This window comes from Pinus tabuliformis, chromosome J, assembly GCF_031772625.1.
Source record: "Pinus tabuliformis cultivar Carrire ecotype Pingquan chromosome J, CPIR1, whole genome shotgun sequence".
NCBI lineage: Eukaryota > Viridiplantae > Streptophyta > Pinopsida > Pinales > Pinaceae > Pinus > Pinus tabuliformis.
Genome location: NC_142295.1, coordinates 993,556,821 through 993,576,484, shown reverse-complemented (window position 1 = coordinate 993,576,484; position 19,664 = coordinate 993,556,821). Strand labels below are relative to the sequence as shown.

General features: G+C 36.3%; 1 protein-coding gene across 2 annotated transcripts in view; it reads left to right on the top strand.

Moving 5' to 3' along the window:
* The first annotated feature begins 6,955 nt into the window (after positions 1-6,955).
* LOC149230175 (ubiquitin carboxyl-terminal hydrolase 8-like) overlaps positions 6,956-19,664 on the top strand; it is a 106,579-nt gene continuing 93,870 nt past the window's right edge. Inside the window, exon 1 of one of the 2 annotated variants that reach the window (XM_089378881.1) lies at positions 6,956-7,698. In XM_089378881.1, coding sequence (XP_089235007.1) covers positions 7,619-7,698 — 80 coding nt within the window. In that variant the 5' untranslated portion in view covers positions 6,956-7,618. The remainder of the gene's footprint in view (positions 7,699-19,664) is intronic. The other variant, XM_089378882.1, reaches the window with a different exon arrangement.

Here is a 19,664-nt window from a genome sequence, read left to right as displayed (position 1 = left end):
AAAAGCATTGAAATAATTTGTTTGGACATTTTAAGGAACATGGTTGAGGGGTAAGGTGGATTTCAACGAGGAAATTCAGATCCTTCTGGTAAGAAAGACTAAAAAATAAAGGCTCTCTATTGGAAAGTGAGTTTTTGATAAATTTCTAGTAAGGACTCAATTGAGAAAACATGCAGGGAACTGGGAACACTTATATGCAGTGCTTGGAGGATAGACTCTAGGGTTATGTAAAATAGGGGTTCACTACTCTGAGATACAACTTCTCTTTGTCTGGGTAAGTATTGACTTTCTAACCAAGAGATGAATTCAGGAAAATTATGATTTTAGGGAAAAATAAACTGTGGTAGCATGAATTCCCATAAATTAAATTCTACGCTAATATTTCCTTCTAGGGAATGTTTCTCGAGGAGTATGGAGCTCGTCAGTATGCAACAACCAAAAAGGGCCTTCTCGATTTCTCTATCCTTTTTCCAGTATGCAAGCCCGCCATCCATTGGTGGTTCTAATTTCCTCATTCATTTCCTACACCATTCTTTCTATATGGCTGGCGTGGTAAGTTACTGGCCGAATGAAGGCCCACCAAGAGACGAATTTAGCAAAATTATGAGTTTAGGGAAAAATAAATTGTGGTAGCATGAATTCCCAGAAATTAAATTCATCACTGGTGTTTTCAAATTTTTGGAAAGCCCAATTGTGTAGTTCATAGAGGTCGAACTCACACTTAGTTTCTACAATCTTGAAATCTAAGCCCACTTATTGTAATTAATCTATATTTGGGATTACAAGATACATAGGGTTTTCAATCTGCAATTTCTCTTTCCCTTTTTGATTGTTCATTTTGAAAATTTAACAAATAGTAAGGGAACTTGAATACCAGGGAAACTTGAAGATGTTGAGTGGATTGTTTTTGAAACTCTAAAATTCCTTTGTCAATTAGTTTTCTGAAAATGTTGCGAACTTTGAGAATATTTGGTTGAACAACTAAGAACGGGTTTTATTTTTAAGAGAGGATTTTAATATCCGTTGGCAGTTTAAATGATCGGTATCTAACATACACTTGAACGTTGATGACAATTTAATGTAAGGGTTTGACGGTTAGATAATTGACAATTGGTGAACAAGATAGTTATGGATAAGTTGGTGGGATAATAGCGGAAGAATAAAGGAGGAATGACGTCAGGCTAATTTGGCGGAACAATGAATATATGGGAAAGGTGGTTTGAGAGGGGGTGGTAAGCAATTTCAAGATGGGGGAGTGTGCGCAATTAATGAGCGCGTGCCATGTCATATTCCATGGTTTGCCGAAATCATGTATTGCAGACCCCCCTTCATTAAACGTCATGAGTGCGGGGGAATCTCATAATTGCATATTGCCTGTTGATCAGAGCGGAAACTATCACCATTATTGAAAAGTGCATGATTTTTTTGCGACGCAATTGGACCATTTGTTTACACAAATATAAAAATAAATAAATAACATTAACGCATAATAAAATAACACATTTTATTACAAAGTGCATAAATTAAAATATTTTTTGACTTTTTTTAAATCAAAACTTTGAAAATTTGACTATAACAAGAAATTATTATAACACAGCTCATATCATAATATTTAATCTATGAGAATTTTGACAGACGGTCCATTTCAACAATGAATTGTGGGGATTTCTTTGTTTTGAATTTTGTTAAGGTAAATCCATTACAATTCGTATATGAAAGTGATATGAAATACCATAACTCATGAGCAAATTTCACTAAATCCATTTTCATAGATAAATTTTTGTAGATTAATTGATTTGTGTTAGTGGGATTTATACTCCACCAAGTTTTAGGTTAGGAGTTGAGAATAAAAGCCACTTTTTCTTCGTGACTTCAACTCAAGTTCGAATCATGCCAAGTAAAGTAAGAAGACACACAATATAGAAAAGCTAGGGATTACATTGGGAGGTCATCTTCAAAATCTTACTAATACCAGGCTATAAGTGCTTAACTCGATAAATCTTCATGGTAGCTTGTGAAATATGAGAAACCCAATACAAGTGATGTTATTGTTGCATTCAATATAGTTATCTTTTGTTTTGTTCTTTGGCATATATTTTGTATTTTTGTTGGCCGATTCACAATTTCTTTCTTCTTTTTTTAAAGGAAGTTTGAATATTTTTGTCTACCACGAATCATTGTGATAGTGTTGGTTCTGTTCACAATCTTGTGGATCGCCAGTGAATAATTGAGGTTTCACCTGTTCAAATCTCATTGGTCATTTTCCACATTTAAGTCGTTTTTCACATTCAAAGCCCACTTGTTTATGCATTCATTTAGCTAAAAGTGATAAATAAAAATTAGGGTAATTATAGAATTAAATTGTTAACAAATATTTATATATATTTTATGGAAAAAATATTTTTTTATAGACAATAATGCATCGTAAATATCAAAACACTTATTTTATGGAGATTTATTTTTACTTTAGTATGGAGATACTTAAACTGTAAATATGTTGTATTGCAATACTATGAATTATTAATACCACATGCCTAAAATATTATAACTCATTTCATATTGCTTTATTCATATGACATTTTCTCTTTAATCAAAATGAAGAAAGAACATAACTACTTTTGAGATAGATCTCCATCTTTGATACGTGACTACTGACCACTGTTAAAAGTATTCTAGAATATTCAATAGATATTAAATTCCTACCATCCACTTAATACTTATTGATAATTAGTGCAATGATATAAATTAAATAGATGGTAAATGATTATAGACATGAATGCATAATAAGCATCAAAACACATATTTCATTATACATCTCACATTTTTGTTTGTTTGTCAAGTTGTTTGCGATCCTCTAGGCTTGACTCGTGGCTTGAGGAGCTGCAACCCAAGGCCATGGGGATCATCACACTTAGCCTGGGCCACACCAAACTTTAGCTGACTGGATTTTTTAGCATGTTCACCTCCCCCTAGCACGAGGCACAACCACCCCCTGTGGGTTTGATCTTGGATTGCCTTATTGATGAGGCCCATCCCCAATCGGTTGTGCTAGTGAGACTTGACATTGTACATTTTACATTATTAAAATTAAAGAATTAATAAAAATTATCTAAATTATAACTTTATTTTTAGAGCTCCCACTATACACATTTCTATACTTTTAATCATCGTGTAGGAAATTCATTTACCACATATATTTATCATTTCCTTCTTATTTTTGTTTCTTATAGCACTTGGATATAAAGATGAATAAATTTACCAATTTTATAATAAATTTATGCTTTCAGTATGCATTAGTCTTACTATTGTTTTTTATTTTTTATTAGTCTTACTATTGTTTTTTATTTTTTATTAGTCTTACTATTGTTTTTTATTTTTTATTTATTTTTATATGATAGAATATTAAATTTCATTAATAATTATATTTTTAAATTTTAATAATCATATTAAAATTTATTTTAATTAATTAAAATTGAAAGAAAAAATATTGTAACTAATATTCTTCTATATGAAATTATGAACCAACAACTTTTCAATTTGGAAATGGAAAAAATGACCAGTGAGTGGTGAGGGTCAATAATTATGGAGGCTCAACATTTTAGTTGATTCATTCATATACATGTAGTTGATTCATTCATATACATGTTTTATCTGTAATCCCATTAAGAGAAATGTTGTAAATTTCATTTTGGATATTTGCTATATTTATGTGGATATCTGCTCTGTAATATATTGTAAAACCTTAAATTTAAAGTGCAAAACAAAGTATAATAATTTCTGAATTTATCAATTCGATGTTGAGTACCTACCTGGGTTCCTGTGGTTGAAGATGTTTTTCATTTGCTCCCGCTCCCGCTTTCATTACCAAAGCAACCAAAACCTCCCTACCAAACTGGGCACAATTTCGATACCTAGCTCCCAAAATACTTCAAGATTGAAGTACTCGGGCCCCCATGCCCAAAAATCCAAGAACAATTAAGCTCTTTCTATGTCTGTGGCTGCTCTTTCTATGTCTGTGGCTCTGTTCGAAAGTTCAACCTCCATAAGGTTCATCCCAAAATCCATGCCCTTCCATGGTTCAATTTCTCCTTAAGTCTCTGAGGTTTCCTTCATTGCCCCATCTTTTTGCCGCCTTTAATTAGATATTTTTCTGAATTTGTAAAGGCGGTCACTGTATCTATCCTCTTGACACGGTGGTTCATTTGTGTGAGGTCACCTCTCCCTTTTAACAACGCGACTTTATGATTTATCTTATGGGTTATTTTTTTGACAATGAGACTTTATGATTTATCTTATGGGTTATTTGAATTTGTTTTATATTTTATTATTTTTAACCATAACTTCTATTACATACTACATTGATATTTATATTCAATTCCTTTTTTCAATAATATATGACATATATTTCAATTTACATATGTTTATGTTACATATGTCCTTTGAATTATATTTCTTTGGTTGCTTTGTTGACAATTTTTGTATTTCCTTAATTTTCTTTGTATTATAATTAATTCAAAAGTATAATTTCATTACTAAATAATTAACAATAATTACTATAATATTATGTTATAATGCTTATTTAGTTAATATAATTCATAATATTATAGTTACTATTTTGAATAATACTCCACATTACTTTTATTCAGGATAATATGTTAATGGTAGTTTACATAGTAAGTAACTCATCTTAACATCTACATTATATTTTGTTGAGTTATTATTTACTAAGTATTTCAATAATTCATTTATTGGACTTTTCATAATTAGTTAACTCCTATATTAGCTATTATATGTATGCCTCGTATGCATGCTGATATTCACATATTTAATTCAAGATGGATTGTTACACATGTCGAGTTATTATTTATTAAGTATTTCAATAATTCATTTATTGAGTTTTTCATAATTAGTTAACTCGTATATTAGCTATTATATGCATGCTTCGTATGCATGCTAGTATTCACATCTTTATTTAAAGACGAATTGTTACACATATCTTTTTATATTATATAACATGATAGAAGAGTTGAGATGGGTTGTTACACATATCCTTTTATGTTATATAACATGATAGAAGAGTCTATATGGGGTTGACTCTGTGTGGATCACGAACTAAAAGAGTTTAGTTAGTGTTATTTTGTACTTATTTTATAAATAAAAATATTATTTATAGTTTATTGATTTTAAAATATATTCAACTTATTTTTCAAAGACATATCTTACAAGAACAACTAGTCTTTAAAATATATCTATTTATACTTTGCATGAAAAATGTGAAACCTTCCAAACAAACTTCTCAATGAAAATATTATTGAGTTTAGTTAGCATTATCTCATACATATTTTATAAATAAAAATATAATTCTAGTTTATTGATTTTAAAATATATTCAACTTATTTTTCAAAGACATATCTAGCAAGAACAACTAGGTTTTAAAATGTATCTATTTATACTTTACATAAAAAATGTAAAACCTTCAAAACAAACTTCTCAATAAAAATATTATTATTGTCCTTGGGTAGGATTGGATTCTCCATTGCGAGAATGAATAATTACAATTAACAAAATACCTCAATATAAAAAATTGTCTGGATTCTAAACCTTAATAGTGACTTGAATTCAAAGTTTTTACTTTAATTTAGCTATATTTAAACTAAGCTATAAGTACTACCTACCACGTAGCCCTTATTTACATCTTATAAGTGAGAATGCATAATCACATTTAACAAAATACCTCAATATACCAATCAGTGAAAAAATGTCCGGATTCTAAACCTTAACACTGTCTTGAATTCAATGTTTTTACTTTAATTTAGCTATATTTAAACTAAGCTATAAATACTACCTACTATGTAGCCCTTATTTACATCTTATAAATGAGAATGAACTATTATCGAGGATTTTAATTTTTGGTGGTTTACTATGAACCTTAACAATGCAAAATTTAAAAGTATCTAAAAATTATGGCATAAACACTGCAACTTCATAAAAAAATTATAACGGAAAAAATGTGAGATAGTTATTCACATGACACAATGTTGTGTAAATGGTGCAATAACAATCATGAAAGAATAAGACTTGAACGAATAAGAAGTAGTATAATTTATAAACTAAATGACTTTTTTTCACACTATTTTTTTGGTTAATTTTAATCAAATTTCGATATAGATTTTTAAAACTTGAGTTTAAATTGTTTAATCTACATAATTCTAGTGCCCCAAAAAGCGTTGCATCCATTTATGCATTCAAAAAAGTATTTTAAACAACAAATTTTTTTAATGAATTCTTGTGAAAAAAATATTTCATCTATAAATTAGACTACACCATAAAAGAATACTTGGTAAAAAACAAATGCCTAATACTTAACAAATATATTAATGAAAACTTACAATTTTAGCAAACATTTAAACTCCTCCATTGCTCCGTGCTGAAAAAAAAAACTACTCCCATCACTGAGTTAACAATATAATTAAAATTTTTGGAGTAGTGTACCGTGGTGGAGGAATTGCTAAAAGTGGTCGGAATTCGGTAAAAAATTTCAAAAAATCTTGTAGACATAGGATTTGAATAATATTTTTGATAATGGAAATAGATTCAGTACCAACCAAAAAGCCTGGAACACCTAAAATTTAAAATTTAACCACTGTAACAAAGATTTACAAAAATCCTTATAAAGTTTTCTCAAAATATCACTAAAATTTCCATAACTTTCAGAAAAAAAAAAAAAAAAAAAACATCAGTGTCGTTAGACCACGGCCCATTCTTTTCCCATTAAAATATGGGAATAAATATCATGCAAAGTACATACGACAAAGGCGATAAACAATAAGCAGAGTAAAACAACTATTACCGCTCATTTCATTCGTTGGAAACAGCTCCACGGAGGTCGAACTCGTGACCTCTGAATCGGACAACTGTAGATGCCCTGACGCACTCGCCTGCTAGAACGGAACCCGTTTTTCTGAAGCAATAAACCACGAGCCGCCGAACCACATTTCAAAGCGAAACTCTCGGCTGGATTCCGAAAACCATACCAAACCCGTCGGATCACGGGCAACTTACAAGCTCCCCAACGGAACACCGAATTCGCTGGCCACTCGACACCCACTGCAGTTCACCTCGAGCACGCAAATAGTGGCCTCCACGTCCTCAATTATTAGGCAGCCACCGTGGCCATTAGATTCACCGAAGCCAATGCATCTCCGGCCGTCGAATCCTCTGAAGTGGACAAGAAGTTACCCGGTAACCCCTTTCACAACGGCAGAAAATGGTCGGTAATGTTATTTTGGAAAAGTACTTCGAGCCTTGAGCGTTGGTGCTTTGCCGAAAGATCAAATCTCGGTCTGAGTCGTCTGGTGCAAGCCTAGGGTCGACAGCGGAAGCCGAATCCCAGCCGTCGATCCGGGGCCGACGGAGGATCGCAGTCGTTGGACCTGTGCCTGGTACAAATCTCGGTATTATGCCCGGCCCCTGGCAGCATCTTACTCTTCTGTCTGAGTGACCGTGAAAATTGCCCCCGAATCCATTTTATTCAGAAGACCCTGGCATCCGACGCCGTGGAATTTATTTCGCGTGATCTGTAAGCGGTGTCCGGGGATTTCGTAACCTGTAAAATGCGATGAGCGTTTGCAGTATGGACGGGGAATTGACAGAAACATCCATGAAAGAGTTGGGCAGGGTTTACATTGCCGACTACAGGTAGGGTTTCCTTTAAATTTCTTAATTGAATTGCCGCTTTGCAAAATTTTGAGAGAATCCCTGCGAATGCCGTATTTTCGGTCACTCGAGACGGAAGTTTCCGTGGTCCTTATTTATTTATTTAGTTGGTTTGAAAGTAGAATTTTTCTTTCGTTCTGTTTTCTTCTTGGCTTATTTGTTGTCTGAGATTGTTTACAGCAGCCCTATATTACTGCAGCACGCCTTCGTTTCTGTGTATGCCGTGGCCCCCGTTCAACTTTTAACGGATTTGGAGATTTGATGGTAGAATATTAAACTATTTTCTTGTTAGATGAAGAGTCTGGTAAACGACGAGTAAAAAACATCGTTATTGGGATTTGCTATCGTGGAATCGGGGATTTGATGTCAAAACATTAAAACTAGCTTTTGCAAGAAGAAAAAAGTTTAGCAAATGATAAGTTGAATCACCTTGTTACTGGGATTTGCTTATTTGGAATTGAACATTACGGCCGTTTTCTTGCGCCGATTGGCTGTTTTCCTGGTGCATTTAGAAGATTTGGGATGATTCTGGTTGAGCAGGGCTTGGTTGCCATTCAATGATAGGAAATGCCACTTTTGACCCAGTTATAACTAAATTTCAATATTTTTACGCTAAATTTCTGATAAAGGTATCTTTAAGGAGTGAGATTTTGTGAATTTGCCCTTTTTTTTTCTTTCGTTTTGAATTATGCAGATAGAGCAGAACTTGGTTCGTTCAAAAACACGAGCTAAACAAATTTTTTTTTGCTGGATTCTTAATAAACGTGTCCTATTGAGGTTGAGATTTTGCGAATTTGCTTCTTGTCTTAATTTTGAATGATTCGCATAGAATAGTATTCGGTAACGGTAAATTCTATTTCAATGGGTGAGAGCTGGTCTTGCTAGATAGTTCTCATTATTGTGTTAATGCTGATTTTAACTCTGGCAGATTGAATTTTCCAGTGGTCTGGTTGGCATTCATTTACGACAAACATAAGCTCAGTGTAAACTAAAAACTAGGATTGCTAAATTTCTAGTAAATTTCTTGGCCCCAGTGATCCAAATAAAACAGGCCTTGGGTACAAGCTTCCGTTGATTATTAATACAAAGATATTTATACAAAAGAATACACAAGAAGTAGAAAAGTCTTAAGCAAAATAAAAAAGTGGGCTGGCATATGCAAAAGCAACTATACTTATAATCGCAACCATACATGAGTTCAAAATAAATATAGGTACAAAGAAACGAAAATCACAAGAGAACTGATCTCATGGCACGGCTTGCTATCACAATGGTGAGAATGTGGGACCTACTCTTTAGCCATTGCATGGGGCCCCATTACTTAAATGTACTGACCACAATAAATGTGCTATTTCTGTTTGTGCTATAATCTGCAAGGACAGGCTTGCACAAATTCGTGTTCTGTAATTTGCAAGGACAGGCTTGCACAAATTCGTGTTCTGTAATTTGCAAGGACAGAGTTGCAGTCATTTCTTTTTGCACTTGCAATATAATTGGCACGGACAGACTTTTGAAAATTAGTGCACTGTCTATCATGAGAAGGTTCGTGAAGGCTCATTATCATCCATGCATTAAGAAAGTCTATTGCCTAAGGAAGACATTCTCATTATGAAACTCTATCGTCCAAGGAAGATGGTCCCATTTTGAAACTCAAAGATGGTCCTTTAATGGGGGGTTCCTTCCATGTAATGGCTGTTAGAAGGTATTGGCAATAGAGAGTCTATCTAGTCTCATGCAAACCTAACTAAAGGACAAAACCACACAAGTGTTTCGAGGTTTCAACTCACCTATTGTGAAGGTGTAGCTGGTTTTGAATTGTTAGGTCATAACAATTGACCATGCATTTTTTTTTTATTTGGCTTCACAACTAGAAGGGTTTGTTTTTTGGCTTGTAATTAACTTGCTTAAGCTTGTTTATACAACTCCCAACGATAGGCTTAATGTAATGTCCGCTGTGGATTAATTGCCCAAGGGAGGACAAAGTAGCCTATCCAACATCATAGGCTATGCCCTTTGATAAAGGGGGAAACCCATTATCCAATGTTTTGGGGCAACACTTGGTAAATTTTGGGGTAGATGGGGCAGAAAGCCCAAATTGGGGTTGCACATGAACCCCTCACATTAGATTAAGGAGGAGAAAACCCCATGAGGAAATATATAAATAAAGGAAAGTTGGAATCATTTTGTCATCATTATATTGGATTGGATTCTCTCAGTTTTTTTTTTTTTTGATCCTGAGGCTTTGAGGGTTTTAAGACCCCTTTTTCCTTTCAATTAGTTTTGGTGGAGTTGATCCCACCCTAGCTAATCCCCTTCTCTCCAACTGATTTCAATGATGAAAGATTCCACCCTGGTCACTTATCCCTTTTCATCATTTGTTTGGCATAATTTCCTGAAATACATCTTCGGACTTTTGGGAATAAGAACTAAAGTATCATGCTGAACAGTGGGTATCCAAGGCATCTTGTCTAGAGTAGTGAGGGACATCATACCTTAGAGAATACGTCCAAGACATATTTGTGGTTAGTTCTCTCTCCTAAGGCCACTCAGGAATGCACACACACCAAGGCATTCTTCGAGGCTCGTTTTGTGAACGTTTGGAGGTTTGTTTGTGGACAACGAAGGATCAATACAACCACAGGGCCGAAGGTTCAATTTGGAGATGAGGTAGCGAACACAATTCTAGGCATCAGTCCGGGGTTTGTGGCAACAGGGCATACCGTAGTAGGACTAGATAATTGGGTAGTAATTTATCCAAGTAGCAACAACATTAGACGAATCAGGGTGTAGAGTAAACAACAAAGGATTTAGTGGAATATCAACACCAAGATGTAGCCTTGAAACAATGTTGAGTTAATTATTACGATAAATTGGTGCTTAGGATTTTGGCTGTTGTATTAAGGGTTGTCATTGCACAACCAAGCTTATTTGTGAAATAGATCTAGAAGCAAACTTTTGGATTGGAACTAATTTGAGTTGTTGAAAATTGGAGTAAACCTACTTCTTAATTAGGTGATTGTGAGTCTCTATATTAAGATTATTGGTGGAATGTTCTTTGGGTAGTTAACCCTAATTTACTATGAATTGTTGGAGGATCATATGGCTGTTATTTGAATATGCACTATTGTTGTATAATCATTTCCGATTTATTGGGAAACCCTAGTTAAAGAATAAAACCCTAAGGGTAAAATCCCCTTGGGACAATACAGTGGTATTAGAGCTGTGCATCCTGCTAACTTGTGAAGTGAATGAGCCTTGTATGCTTCTAGAAGATACCAACAACGTTATAGTAAGAAGAAAGAGGATCACCTACTGTTCAACTACGGGAGACAAGGGAGGATAAGGAGAACAAGATACTAGTGATTTCTTGCATGCACTAATCCAGGGGTAGCAACACATGACCACTTTGTTATTGCAAGGGTAACAACAGATGATACAACTCATTGCCTTGGCCATAAGCAATCTAGGTAATAATGGTTTGAATGTTGGTAATAAGACTGGTGCTGAAGGGAGCAACAACCATAATCGTGGCTCTTTCAATACTTATGCGCAAGTGAACAACAGGGAACTAATCTGAGATGTTGAAAATTGGAGTAAGCCTACTTCTTAACTATGTGATTGTGATTCTCTGTATCTAGTTGAAATCGCAAGAAAGACTGTGAAGATTATTGGTGGAATGATCATTGGATAGTCAAACCTAATTTACTATGAATTGTTGAAGGATCAAATGGTTGTTATTTGAATATTCACTGCTGTTGTATAATTGTTTCCGATTTATCGGGAAACCCTAGTTAAAAAAATAAAACCCTAAGGGAAAAATCCCCTTGGGATAATACAGTGGTATCATAGTTGTGCATCCTGCCAGCTTGTGAGTGAATGAGCCTTGTATGCTTTCAAAAGATACGAACAACGTTACAGTAAGAAGAAAGAGGATCACCCACTGTTCAACTACAGGAGACAGTAGAGGACAAGGAGAACAAGATCCTAGTGATCTCTTGCATGCACTAATCCAAGGGTAGCAACCAATGACCAATTTTCTATTGCAAGGGTAACAATAGATGACGCAACTCATTGTCTTGGCCATAAACAATCTAGGTAACAATGGTTTGAATGTTGGTAACAGGACTGGTGTTGAAGGGAGCAATAACCATAATCGTGGCTCTTTCAATACTTGTGCACAAGTGAACAACGAAGAACTAATATGTGCTGTTGAAAATTGGAGTAAACCTATTTCTTAATTATGTGATTGTCATTCTTTGTTTCTGGTTGAAATCACAAGAAACACTGTGAAGATTATTGGTGGGATGTTCATTGGGTAGTTAGCCCTAATTTATTGTGAATTGTTGAAGGATAAAATGGCTGTTATTTGGATATGCACTGCTGTTGTATAATCGTTTCCGATTTATTGGGAAACCCTAGTTAAAAAATTTAAACCTCAAGGGCAAAATCCCCTTGGGACAATATAGTGGTATCAGAGTCGTGCATCCTGCCAGCTTGTGAGAGAATGAGCCTTGTAATCTTTCAGAAGATAACAACAACGTTATAGTAAAAAGAAAGAGGATCACCCACTGTTCAACTACGAGATACAAGGGAGGACAAGGAGAACAAGATCTTAGTGATCTCTTGCATGCACTAATTTAGGGGTAGCAACAAATGACCAATTTGCTATTGCAAGGGTAACAACAGATGACACAACTCATTGTCATGGCCATAAACAATCTAGGTAACAATGTTTTGAATGTTGGTAACATGATTGGTGTTGAAGGGAGCAACAACCATAATCGTGGCTCTTTCAATACTTGTGCACAAGTGAACAATGGGGGGTCTAGTGGTAGGAACCCTAGATCCTTACAACCTCAGTTTTTGAACAATCAAGAGACAATAAACCAACAAACAGAAAAATCGAATTACTTTACAGAGTATTTCTGAGAATATGCAACATTGGGAGAAGATGTTCGAGCGCACATGATGTTCAACGAATACAATAGTATTAAGTACAAGAACAAGCTGAAGGCATAGACATGATGTTCAACGAATACAATAGTATTAAGTACAGGAACAAGCTGAAGGCATAGAGGAATCGAGATCTAATACGCAAGATGGGGAATTTGTCCATTCCCTCTTTCGATGGATCATCTAAATGCTCAACAAGGGCTCAGGCGAAAAAGTTGGACACCTATCTCCGACTTAATCCCATGCAGGAAGTAAATGCTATGCAATTTGCCACATTACGTTTGGAAGGGAAGGCACATGAATGGTGGTACAATGGATTGGTCACCTTGGGCATTTTCGCATAATCAAACATGTGGAATTCACTCAAATGTTGGTGGAGCGTTTTGACTGAAAGGGTCCTAATATACACTTCAGGGAGCTAGCACAACTCAAGCAGGCTAGGTTGCTGGAATCTTATATCTCAAAATTTCAGCAGCTTGAAGTCATGGTGATAGATATTTCTGAACATAGGTTAGTTATGCTCTTTGTAGAAGGTTTAGGTGAACCATTGCACAAGCGTGTCTAAGGCTTTCAAAACTGCCACATTGCTAGAGGCCATCACCACCCATATCACAAATCCCTTTGAAAGACAAGGACAAGAAAACATCTCAAAAGGACGAAACTAAGAAGGATTGTTTGGATGAAGAAACTTGAAATGAGCTTAAAAGAAAAGCTTTGTTTCACTTGCAAAGAGCCATGGGAACTTGGTCATCGATGTTTGGGAAAGGGGAAGATTCACTACATTGAAGTAGTGTCCGATAGCGACAATGAAAATGATACAACACTGTTAGTGGGCAAGGGGCCCAACAGTTCCAAAGAAGTACCTCCCCTGGAAGAGGCTAAGGGATGCAAGAAGCCACGTCTGAAAATTGAAGGAGGCGTTATCGCCACCCTCTCTAGAGTCCCTAAATATAACACCTTCAAAATCAAGGGTGTCATACGAGAACAATGAATCATAGCATTGATTGATGGTGGAACAACGCACAAGTTCATTGATGAAGCTATGGTGTTAAGGAGAGGCATCCCTACCCAGGAATTTGAGGTTTTGAAGTAAGGGTAGCTGATGGGTATAATATGACATGTACACAAGTAGTTCCATGTTTGACCATCACATTAGGTAAGTATACACTTATTGATGATTTTTATGTGATAGAATTGGTAGATACTAATGTGGTGCTGGGAGTATAGTGGTTGTACTTGCTAGGAAGGTTCGTAATAAATTACCAAGTGATGGAAATGAAATTCTGAGACCCAAATGGCAGCAAGGTAGTATTAAGAGGCATGACCAGTGGTGGCCCTTGATTTGTAACAACCAAGAAAATGGAGGTCATACCCAAGTAGGACGAAGTAATTTGCATGGTAACTGATAGGAGTGCAAACTCTAGATCGTTGAGTAGCAGCGTACAAGCTTATGAGTTGGCATGCAAATAGGATGTTGGACTTGACATAAGCATGCTCATGAGAGATTGGAAAGCCCATCTCTTAGTAGAGTACTCGAAAAATAAGTTTGCCTGCAAATTGATGGATGGTCTTATGCATGATGACGGGTACAAGGTAGAAGATGGGATCGTTTTCTTTAAAGACCAGATATTTTTACCCCAATTCTACACTTTGAAGAAGGCTCCTTAGGACCACACCCAACAGACCAGCTGAAGGCACACTAGAGTCATACCCTCAAGACAGGGATTGCACGAATATGGGACAGACATTTGGCAAAAGCAGGTCCAAGACTGATGACAGGGACGACAAAGAAAATCTGATTTTAGCAATAGATTCTCCCAAAGTTTATGGCAGTCTTATAAAAGAGGGGAGCACAAGATACATTGGCTGTAAGAAGCGCCTTAAAGGACATGGAAAGGATACATGGAAACAAAAATGGTAAGCAACATTAATTGAAATGTAGAAGATGCAAAGTTTTACCTGCACAAGTTTCCTGTTTTGTGTAAGAGCTGCTGTTTACAGAATTTGGTAGCGAAGCCTGCTGATTTTCCTGGAGGGTCTCACGCCCTTGAACTATGTGCCAAATTATGTTATGGGGTTGATTTTGCACTCAATGCCTACAATGTTGTTGCAATTCGCTGTGTTGCAAAATATATTGGGATAACAAAAGCTATAAAAGGGGGAGAGCTGGCCCATAAAAGTGAGGTTATAAGACGGAAAGATGCCATGATTGCATTGCAGGCTGCCAAATCACTCTTACCATGGTTAGGTAATTGCAAAGTTGAATGGAGATGTATTGTCATTGATCCCTCCCGGGTTGATGGGTCCTTCACTTGCACAAGGATGAAGCTATTAAATAGCTAGTCATGCATAGGAGACATCACTTTAAAAAGTGGAAACATGTCACCTTCAAATAATGTGGAGATAGCAACAAAACAGGGCAGCTTGTGGAAACTATTGTGAGCTTATTACCTCCTGTAAAGGGATTGATTTTCTGCAGCTTATTGTTAGAACTGTGGAAGGTTGCTACTATATTGGGAGAAGTAAAACTTACTTCAGGAGTAGAACGCAGTGATATTTTTTTCACTTATGATCTAGGAAGAGGGAGCAAAACTGTTGCATGATGATATGCCCAACCAACATTATGGTTATTGGGTTGCAAGAAGAAAAAGGGGCCCTGCAATGCTTGATATGGCAACTGTGAGGATTGAAGGAAGGTTTTCATTCTTGGAGGCTAAAGAAAAGATTATGCAACACCCAGGCATGCCATTGCTTGAGGGCAAGCAATGTCGGGAAGGGGGGACTTTAATGTCCCCTTTGGATGTAATGTTCAATTTCTGAAACCTCTTGAAAAATCCACTAAGTTTTCTGAGTTTACATATTCTGGTCCATTGAAGTATTTCAACAAACAGTTTGAATGCAAGTACTATAGGTGGTTTCTTATGATTGGCTTTCAAATTATAAATAAACATATACAACACTTAACTCAGCCAAAATGAAACCCCAAATAATCATGTACTGATTTTCATTAAACTCAGAAATATATATAGAGGGCTGATACAAGCTCGCATAACAGTGAATATAAGCAAGAAACAACTCCTTTCTTTGATTTAAATTAAGGGAACACAGTGCATACAAGAGAGGAGGAACCTGGCTTTATTTTGGCATGGGAACCTTCAATATCTCAGTCATAAGTATGGAATAATTCAGGCTGTATTAACTCAGGAATATTCTCCCAGAATGGCTGTAGCTGAACTTGACTTTATTAATCTGTCCAGAAATATACCAGCAACCTTTATCCAGCACTAGAGCATATACAAACGCTCTCCACACCCACTGCTTATGAGATTTGACTGCAGAGATGACTCAGGCAACAAATCAGCGAAATAATAGCTGAGAAAAAAACCATGGTTTGCAAGAAACTTGGCAACACGTCCTCCTTATATTCACCACTCACAGCCAGCAAGAATGAAGGCACACACAACCCATAAAAGAGTAACTCGTCCCTTGTTCCAGCAAACAAATTCAAGCAAATAGGGAGACTGATCCATGTGCATTCCGGCAAGGAAACTTGACACTCTCCTTCAACCAAAATCGGCCCTCTTTCAGATTTAAATACAGCCCCTGGGCAGGCCTGCCTAGAGACCCCTGTGCACTTTCAGAAATGTAGAGCTTCGTACCCAAGAATTCCCTCAAACTCAGCCCTGCTAATGACTGCAAAATCTCTGGATAAAATAATAGAAAACACCTGTAAATCCTCCGGTGTTTTGCTCTTCCTTAACTGATCTCCTCACAAGCAATTTGAACCACTTTGGTGCCTTGGAAGAAACATGCACTAGCTGAAATAACCTGCAAATATGCCCAATGGAAACTCTGAATTGAGCTCTCTTAATTTGCCTTACTAGGGAGACACTCAAGGTTCTCCAAAATGAGGGTGGAATTCCCGCTCGGGAAATCCTTGTGGTAAACAACACGAGTTGTCTTGGCTTAGCAGCTCAAGAGAACTAGTGATGAAAGTTAAAAATGATTCAAGATATCCAAATGAGAGCCCCCCTTGCTCTATTTATAATTGTTGGCCCATTACTCCCATGGTGGCCCCCACTCTCCACTAGTTCGCGCTCTTTCTCTTTCTCTCCCTTCCTTGCCACAAGTGCGCATTTCCATTTTTTCTCTATTTTGCTCCACAAGTACACATCCCTCTTGGTTGAATTCTCCCTCTTGTTGCCCCCACATTCCATTGAGCTGTAATTTGTCTTTTCGCCTGAGCCCCTCAAGCCAAAAATCGTTGCCAAAACTTGCATTATAAAATTGTGCCATGCTTAGTGCCATCCCAAGTCTCCCTGCGTACCGCCTCAGATGAAAAATCAAAATTGGGAACATAACATTGGATTAATTGCTGAAGGGAGGACGAAGTAGCCTATCCAACCCCGTAGGCTATAGTCCTTGATAAAGGGGGAAACCCATTATCCAATGTTTTGGAGGAACAATGGGTAAATTTTGGGGTAGCTAGAGAAAACACAACCCAAATTGGGTGTTGCACATGAACCCCTCAGATTACATTAAGGAGGAGAAAACCCCATGAGGAAATCTATAAATAAAGGAAAGTTGGAATCATTTTGTCATCATTGAATTGGATGGATTATCTCTGTTTTTTTTGAGCCTGAGGCTGTGAGTGTTTTAAGACCCCATTTAGCAGTGGGTATCTAAGGCATTCTGTTTAGAGCAACGAGGGAAATCATACCTTAGACATTACGCCCAAGGCATATTTGCTGTCGGGTCTCTCTCCTAAGGCCACTCAGGATTGCACACACATTAGGGCATTCTTTGAGGCTCGTTTTGTGAAGAGTTGGAGGTTCGTTTTTGGACAACGAAGGCACAATACAACCGCAAGGATGAAAGGTTCAATTTGGCGCTAAGGTAGCGAAGGCAATCGTGGGCATCAGTCCGAGGTTTGTGGCAGTAGGGCATATTGGAACAAGACTAGAGAATTGGCAGTGATCTATCTAAGCAACATACAACAACATTAGATGAAATAGGGTGTAGAGTAAACAACAAAGGATTCAACTGAATATCAACATTGGGATTTGGAGCAGTTGGAACTATAGTGGATAAAGTAGAAGGCGGGTTAAGAAACCTTAAAACAATTTTGAGTTAACTATTATGATAAATTGGTGCTTACGATTTTGGCTGTTGTATTAAGGGTTGTCATTGCACAACCAAGCTTATTGGTGAAATAGACCTAAAAGCAAACTATGGGATTGGAACTAATATGATCTATTGAAAACTGGAGTAAAGGCACAACGTAATTATGTGATTGTGATTCTTTGTATCTATCTGAAATCGCAAGAAAGATTGTGAGGATTATTGGTGGAATGTTCATTGGGCAGTCAACGCTGATTTACTGTGAATTGTTGAAGGATCAAATAGCTGTTATTTGAATATGCACTGTTGTTGTATAATCTTTTCTGATTTATTTGGTAACCCTAGTTAAAAAAATAAAACCTTAATGGCAAAATATTCTTGGGATCAATGGGATTGTGGCATTTCATTGGATTATATCATGTATGAGGGCATGTGATTGGCATTTAATCAAGAGCACCGAGCCCTATATGTACCCCAATTTTGGTGTTGATTGTTGAACTCCTTTGTCATGGCCTTAGCAAAAATGTGCCCTTCACTCAAGTGAAAATCATTGATAGGACATGTTAAGCTTTCTCTACCATATTATAAGGCTTGAATTAGGCCGTTTGATCAAAATTGGGCAATGGTGACTAATACCCCTAGAGAACTGAAGTAGAGGCAAAGGCTAGACACGAGAAGAGGAATCTAGATTTTCAAGATGGTTGATGCTGGAATAATTAATCATTGATGTACAATGGATACCATATCTATCTTGATTTATGGAAGTTTTTTTTTGAATATAAATGCAAGTCTCTCTCTCTCTCTCTCTCTCTCTCTATATATATATATATATATATATAATAGTCGCTTCCGAGTTGCTTCTCTTCCTAGATTTTTGGAAAATGACGCTTCCGTGAATCCGCTTCCAAAAACCATCCCCACTTCGTGCAACATTAGGCCTCCAACTAGATGTTTTGAAATGGATTAATAAAATAGACCCTTCACATGAGGTATAGATTTGAATTGATACAACGATGTTCCTAACATAGATTTGAGGGTGCACTACTATTTTTAGGTTTAAACTCTATTATAAGATCCCTAAAAATGTGGGTTGTTGGACATACCATGGTCAATTGGAGTCAGATTTAGATGAAATTTTGACCATGATGAGTTGACATATATTTGTAGGTGCCCCCATCAATAATCAACAAATGATTTGTTTATATATATATATATATAGTAGACGCTTCCAAGATGCTTCTCTTCCTAGATTTTTGGGAAATGACGCTTCCGCGGATCCGCTTCCAAAAAATGTCCCCACCTCATGCAACATTGGGCCTCCAACTCGATGTTTTGAAATGGATTAATAAAATAGATCCTTCACATGAGGTGTAGATTTGAATTGATACAACGATGTTCCTAACATAGATTTGAGGGTGCACTACTATTTTTAGGTTTAAACTCTATTATAAGATCCGCAAAAATGTGGGTTGTTGGACATACCATGGTCAATTGGAGTCAGATTTGGATGAAATTTTGACCATGATGAGTTGACATATATTTGTAGGTGCCCATCAATAATCAACAATTGATTTGTTTTTTCATACCCTAAAAATGTCAAAATATTGAATATGTTTTGGCCATATGGTGCCTATTGTTAGTGAAATTTTGATAGTAACTAGATGTAACATGGCCTCATTTGCCCACAGAATTTTAGAAGGAAATTTGATTGTTTGGTGTTCCAAATGGAAAATTAGAATCGACTATGTTGGGAAAATTATAACTTAGATGCTCACCCAACTCGAAAGGCATAAAGGTGAGGCTATGCAAAGAGTTGTGTCATGGTCATTCAAAGTTGGACTTGGGTGAAAACTAGATTGTGGTGAGTTGACAAA